This window comes from Octodon degus, unplaced genomic scaffold (genome assembly GCF_000260255.1).
Source record: "Octodon degus isolate 3935 unplaced genomic scaffold, OctDeg1.0 scaffold00169, whole genome shotgun sequence".
NCBI classification, from domain to species: Eukaryota; Metazoa; Chordata; class Mammalia; order Rodentia; family Octodontidae; genus Octodon; species Octodon degus.
The window spans coordinates 1475793-1482821 of record NW_004524745.1 but is presented as its reverse complement, the minus strand read 5'-3'; the positions used below and the strand labels follow the sequence as shown (position 1 = coordinate 1482821).

The 7029-nt window shown below is 39.7% G+C and overlaps 1 protein-coding gene and 1 non-coding gene across 2 annotated transcripts in view; both read left to right on the top strand.

Annotated features, from left to right (window-relative positions):
• The first annotated feature begins 1660 nt into the window (after positions 1 to 1660).
• LOC111813180 lies at positions 1661 to 1861 on the top strand. The gene has a single exon (XR_002818500.1). It is a non-coding gene; the product is annotated as a small nucleolar RNA SNORA74 (small nucleolar RNA).
• Positions 1862 to 2002: 141 nt separating this feature from the next.
• Matr3 (matrin 3) overlaps positions 2003 to 7029 on the top strand; it is a 51197-nt gene continuing 46170 nt past the window's right edge. The window contains exon 1 of the mRNA XM_023703357.1: positions 2003 to 2079. Coding sequence (XP_023559125.1) covers positions 2020 to 2079 — 60 coding nt within the window. The 5' untranslated portion in view covers positions 2003 to 2019. The remainder of the gene's footprint in view (positions 2080 to 7029) is intronic.

The window sequence follows — 7029 nt, the reverse complement described above, 5'->3', positions numbered from 1 at the left end:
CATTGTCAACAGATCAGGAGTCATCTTTCAGGCAGTCAAAAGCCTCCAAAATCAAATCAAAAGTCTAGATAAAATCATCCCCTCCACAGGCCACAGTTTCTGGCCTTCTGGGGATCATGAGCCATCTGGCTAATGCCCATCATAGCCCTCAAAGCATAATTATGATCCTGTTTGGATGTTGTCTCATAAAACTATTAAAAAACCAACTTCATTCAAAGCCAACTCCAGGTTGGGCATGGCATCGCATGCCTGTACCTGTAATGACAGCACTTGAGAGTCTGAGGCAGGAGAATCACTGGGAGTTTAAGGCCAGCCTAAACTGTATAGCAAGACCTTGTCTCAAAAGGACAAAAAAGAAAGCCAAGTCCAAACTACAACAACAAGACAATTTTTAGTGACCTCTCAATGTACAGCACTCACATAAGACACTGTCTCTAATAATTGCTTTCTGATACTTTCCAACAGGATGCCCCCACATCCTGCCATACTTGCATAATAGCAGTGTCAGATACCACCTATCTCTACAGTCATAAAGATAATAGGAAGACAGATCCTGAGAAAAAATAAAAAAGTAATTGCATCGCCCAGCTGCAACTGCAAACTCGGATACCACAAAAACCCCACTGGCCTCCCCCAGATCTAGATTCAGTTTTCTACTCCTTGCCAGACTCCCTTCCCTAGGCAAACACCCTTATAAAACATTCCCCTGCCCAATGCTCAGTGGTAGTGGTCTTATCCTTTTGGCCTACCTACACCCAGAATGAAATAAACTTTGTTGTTTCAACCTCACTTGACTGTTGGCTCTGTTTACCCTAAAAATAGTAACCAGAGAAATATGCCTCTACTTGTCTTTACTTCATATTGCTTGTATGTATAACAATGTTTATGGAGGTGTTTTTTGGAGACAGGTTCTTGGCTATGTGGTTCAGGCTGCTCTGGAACTCACGTCTTGGCTTCTTGTATCAGCCTCCTGAGAGCTGGGATTATAGGTATGTACCACCATGCCTGGCTGGAGAATACTTTTAAGATAGAATTAGCAATTTTAGGGGCTGGAGAGATGACTAAGTAGAATAAGCGCTTGCCTGGCAAGCTCAAGGGCCTGAGTTCAATCCCTGGTTACGCCAAAAAAAAAAAGCAATTTTTAAATAGATCATTCATTGTTACTATATGCACTACTCAGTATAATGTGTCTCTAAAGCTTTTTTTTTTTTTTGCTTTGCTTTTTAGGATGATAGAAGATGATCAATATTCTTTACCTTCCTGAAGAGAGAAAATAGTGGCAGGTGGACTACATTTAACTTTCAGGTAAATTCCTTCCAGCATTGACTACCTCTTCTTTGCTAGCCTCTGGGAATTGAAAGTAGGATTTTGGTAATTTGTGTAAAGAAAGATCTTAGAGATTTGCCAAATCATTCCATCTGAAAAATTTTACAGGGAGATTATAATTCCATGAGGGAGAGAATAATATATCTTGTTCACTGCTTGACACCAAGCCCAGTTCCCAGCAAGAACTCAATATTGGGCAAAATTACAGAAAGCTTGGAAAGTGCTTCTATGCTTGTTGTATGGTCAGCATGGGACTGATGGTGATCCTTGTATCCATGTCTCCTACCTGGGGTACCTATAATCTGCAGCAATTAAGAAATTATTTTGGAAATAATCCAGCAGTTGTCAGCTATCTGGGCTAGTGCAATGCCTATGATTGTGTTACACTGTTGGGAGAGCAGGCACTGTCTTCATTGAGGTTCAGAGCCACAGGCTGTTTTAGTGTTGTGGCCTAGTGCCTTTGGGCAGTGTTTTGTACCTCTGAGAGTGGACTGGTTCCTGCCGTGGAGTTGGTCCTAGTCTGGGTACAAACATTTTATGTTAGAAAAGGACCTTGGAGAGCTAGAGGTGTAGCTCAGTGACAAGAGTGCTTACATGTCAGGCACAAAGCCTTGAGTTTAATCTAGTACCTCAGGGACCCTTGTAGGAGCAGCTTACCAACTTTACTTCTTATCCTAGAGAACTTTCATGTGAATGAGAAACCTGCCTCCATCAGGACTTCAGATCTCTGGCAGCCCTGTGTCACTGAATAACGTATGTAGTCTTTTTGTCATGTAGGGTCTGAATTTTAGTATATGTACTACCAAAATGAGCACCCTCATATTTACCTCAGATTAGAGAGGATCTGAATTCTAGAGAAGAATGTTTAGGATCTAAAGTCCAAGTGTCATTTCCCAGAGCTTTACTATGCCCTATATATGACTATTTAAGTTGATAAAAATTAAATCAGTTTTGGTTATTTGGTTTTGGTTTCTGTGTGTGTGTATGTGTATGTGTGTGTATGTGTGTGTGTGTGTGTTTTAGGACAGTATCTAGGGTCTCACTGTAGATCAGACTCCCAAGAGCTGGTATTATAGGCATGTGCCACCACGCCCAGTCTGAATCACCGTCTCAGTGTGCCCTGGGGGCAAGCTCTGTGTTCTCCCTAAGCAGATGCTTTAGTCCACTGAGCTATCTGGCAGGCCCTAAATCAGTTTTTTAATCTTAGTATCTATTTCTAGTGATTACCATATAAGACAGCTCAGACATTTTACCAATATGCTCAATTTACTATGCATTATCCTAAAGCAGGACTCAGGATACACTTCATCTAAGAAGCAATATAGTAAATGTTAGGCTTATGCAGCCATGTGGTATTTGCTGTTAATTTGAGTTGTAACATGAAAGCCTTAATGTTACATGGTATGGTAACTCATGTTTGTGACTTCAGTAGTCTGAAAGCCTAAGGCAAGAGAATTTCAAATTCAAACCAGCATAGGCAACTTAGAAAAATAGCAAGCCCTGTCTCAAAAATTAAAAATGGCTAAAGACATAGTGTCCATATGCCCTGAACCATGTGTGTTCAATAAAATAAATTTCATATAATATTCAGTGTCTATAGGCATGGCTAAACATGGCAGTGGCCCGTGCCTATGATCCCAGCACTTCTGGAGGCTGAGGGAGAAAGAGTGCCATGATTTTAAGGTCAGCCTGGGCTACATAGTGAGTTTAAGGCCAGCCTGAACAATACAGCAAGACTGTCTCAAAAAAGAAAAATGACCCAAGTACTTTTCATGGTTGAAAGCTATTATTTCTGGGGACTTGCAAAAATAGGTAGCAAGTTAGATAGGCTGGTGGACAATGATTTTTCAGCCTCACAGAATGAAATTAAGGCTGTGACAGTTAAATGGGTCAGTAATGGGAGGTATAGGGCAGTGTCAAAATGTGTACTAAATAGATTTTTTTTTTAACTAAAAAGATTCTTGTCAGTACCTTTGACTTAGATTCTTCAAAACTTTTAGAGGACTAATATGATAGGAAAACTATTCAAGAGTAAAATAATCTTTACTTAAGAATTTGGGAGTTTATGCATTTTTTTTGTACCAGGAATCGAACTCAAGACCTCATGCTTGTCAGGCAGTCTCCCTGCCCCTGAGCTATATCTATATTCCCAGCCCTATGCATACTTTTTGCATGGTTTTGTTGTAGTGGTTCAGTCAACTTTTAATCTACACCCAAGGAGGAGTCTTAACAGCAACCAGGACTAGGGATATAGCTCAGCAGAGTGCATGCCTGGCAAGTATAAGATTTTGATTTCCAGTAGAAAAAAAAAAGAAGAAGAATAGCAAAGCAGTTTTCACTTTCCAACACAGCCTTTGGTCACAAACTGTACCAGGTAGAGAAAAGAAATATTTTGTGTGATTAGGTTTTTAAGACAGTCTCACTGTACCCCAGCCTGGTCTTGAACTCATAGCAGTACTCCTGCCTTAGCTTGCCTAGTGGTGGGACTGCAGGTGTGCACCACTATACCCAGTCTATGCTGGGTTTGAAACCAGGGCTGTACTGTACCACTGAGCTATAACACCAGCTCTCCATAGTTTTATATCTGGGGTCTCATGTTCCTTGAGTGCTCAAGGCCTTCCTAACCAGTATGTAACCCATGTGCAGAGAGATTTGTGAGCTGCTACTTGAAAAGGAGTAATTCCTAGGGTGTTTGTGTGTCTGTACTTCAGTGTGCCAAGAATTTTCAATGGTATAATCATGCACATTGAAATAATTTAATGAGATTTCCTTTTATTTTATGTTGCAGTACTGGGGAATGAACTTAGGACCGTGTTCTTGCCAGGCAAGCACTTATTCTACTGAGCTATCTCCCTGGCCCCTGGGGATTTCCTAATTGATAAATGAAGTTAATGAGTCACAACCCCCTTATCCTTGTTGACTTGATTTTTCTTTTTATGTATTTTTCCTTTTTTTTTTTTTTTGCAAAGAAACATGTCCTGGTAAGTATAAGAAGACAAAATCCAGTGTAGCTTCTTGCTCATCTCTGTCATCCTTCCATGTTGTGATGGAAACTGGAATTAGCCTGGCAAGCTTCCTGGTCCGAATGTACAAGCTATCAACTATCGTAGGTAGATATAAACACAAATACCCTCTTTATAGCAGTGACTTTAAGTTTTCAGACTCAGTCTTATATAACATCAAGAGGGAAAATAAAGGTAGGTGGAGACGGTAATTAATAAATGCTGTGACAAATGCCATTGTATGTAATTTCTTGCTAGGTTCAAAGAATTAGTGACGTTAAAATTTTTGTTTATTTTGAGGAGCCAGGGAGATGGCTCAGTAAGGGCCTGAGTTCAATCCCTGGTTCCACCAAAAAAAATTTTTTTTTGTTTATTTTGAAAGATCTCACTATAATCCAGACTGGTTTGACTCGCTATGTAGCCCAGGCTGACATCAAACTTGAGAATCCTGCCTCACTCTCCCAAGTGCTGGAATTACAGGTATGCAGCACTACCACACCCAGCAGCATTGGATATGTTTTACATTGTAATTTTGGATTCTGTCTCGCATTTCAATCAGGAAAATGGAGCCCCAAGAAATCAATTGTGCAAGCCCCAAAGGGACACAAAAAGGTAGCTAAGTGGCCTAGGAATTTACACAAAGGAAAACTGCCTGCTATGAGGAACTAATTAAGAACTTAAAAAAGAGTGACAATGACTCCTGTGAATCTTGTTGCCTAATTAGGACTTTTATGAACAGCTCTAGTTAATGGACCTGTCAATATTCTCTTGGAAAAGTTTCACTGAATTAACAAATTAACTGAAATACTTAAAATCTTTGCTTAGCAACACCTTTCTTCTGTTACTTAGGAACACTTATAATGAGCCAGCTTGTTAGATCATATATTTATCCAGTAAGTAGCCTAATAGCTGGCTTGAAGTTTTTTCTTTTTTGTTTTCTTTTTTAATTGGTACAGAATCTTGTTAAACAGCTTGGACTCATAATAATCCTCCTGGTTCAGCCTCCCAGCCTTGGAAATATAGACTTGTGTTAACCATGCCCAGTCTAGGGGCCTGCTCTGCAGGCCTGGGGCAGGGCTGGCACAACATACAGCGCCTGAGATCGAACTCAGGTCCCTGCACTTGCCAAACAGGTGCTTAGACTGGAGGGATATCACACTGGCCCAAAGGAGATTGATATTTGTTTGGCTTTCTAGCCTAGTAAAGGCCCCCTGGAGTCTGAGAATGTCCTATGATGCATATTAAAGCACCCTTTGAGAAAGAGGTGATAAAATAGAGTTGGAACTGAGATTATTTTAGCATAGTTTTGTTTTGGTTGCTTATGTGTGTTTTTTGTCTGTTGAGACAAGGCCTCACTAAGCAAGTTCAGCCTGGCCTCAATTTTGCAGTGATCCTCTTGCCTCAGCCTCGTGAGTGCTGAGATTGCAGGAGTCCCCCACCACACCTGGAAGCATAATTTTAGACTTATAGAAAATTCAAGAATAAGTATTCAGCCATATTCACAATTCCCATGAAAGATATGCCCATTTTACCCTAATGCTTTACATTAGTATGTTATTGTTTACAGTTAATGGGCTGATAATAATATGTTGGTGTCAGATAAAGGCAATATTTTGCTAAGATTTAGCTTTTGTTTTGAAAGTACTAGAAATGGAACACAGTGCACTGAACATGGCAAGTAACTTCTACCAGTCAGCTGTATTCTTAGCCCCCCCCCCCCAAGTTTTTACTTAATGCTTTTTGTTGTTAATCAGAATTCTACTAAATTGTAATTTGTGGGGAAAAAATCCCTTGTTTAAGATTTACTCTCCCAAACCCACCCCCACCCTAAGATTAGTGTAAGTTTTATGGGATTGGGGAAGAAAAACCAAAATGAAATGCTATCTTGATCATACATCAAAGGTATATTACTTTTTTTTTTTTCCCTCGGAACCAGGGATTGAACTCAGGCCCTTCCACTTGCCAGGGAAGCACTCAAAGGTATATGACTATCAAACGGGCTTAATTCTGGTGATAGTTAACATTAATCACTTACTTGCCAGGTTTTTCCACTTAGCTACTCCTTTTATCATTTCATACTATGCTATTTGTAATGAACAGTCCACACTTAATGAAGTAACAGGAAATTATGTTGCCTTTGAGGGTAGATATCCACACAAATTATTTGGAATTAATATTCAAAGAAATTTACCATTCATATCCCTATAGATTTGATATATTTATACCTTGGGTAGTGATCCAGTAATGTTTATTTTCTAAAGAGTATTAACAGTTTTGATCATTGTGAATAGTCTTAGGTAGCTTCATAAATATCTTACATCCCTTTGACATACTCATGGCTTTGTTACTTGTTTCTGCTTTTTGGTACATTTTCTCTTTATGGCACTATAAGATGTTCTGAGATCATCTTGGATACTTTTGGCCAAATCCCAGAATCAAGCAGTTCTCCCTAGTTTTTATTACTGGATGATGGTGTTCAGGAACCAATGCCCAGGAATTAGAAGTGCCCTTGAAACTATTCTTTCTGCTGATACAACAATAAAGTAGCCCAGTTTGTTGACTCATTTGCCAGTATTCTTCTTAGTATTTGGTACAGTTTGTGTGAAGCCCTGGGTTCTAAAATAAAAGTATTGGGGCTGGAGAGATGGCTCAGTGGTCTAAAGCACCTACTTGAAACAAGCTTGGCAAAGCACAGGGACCG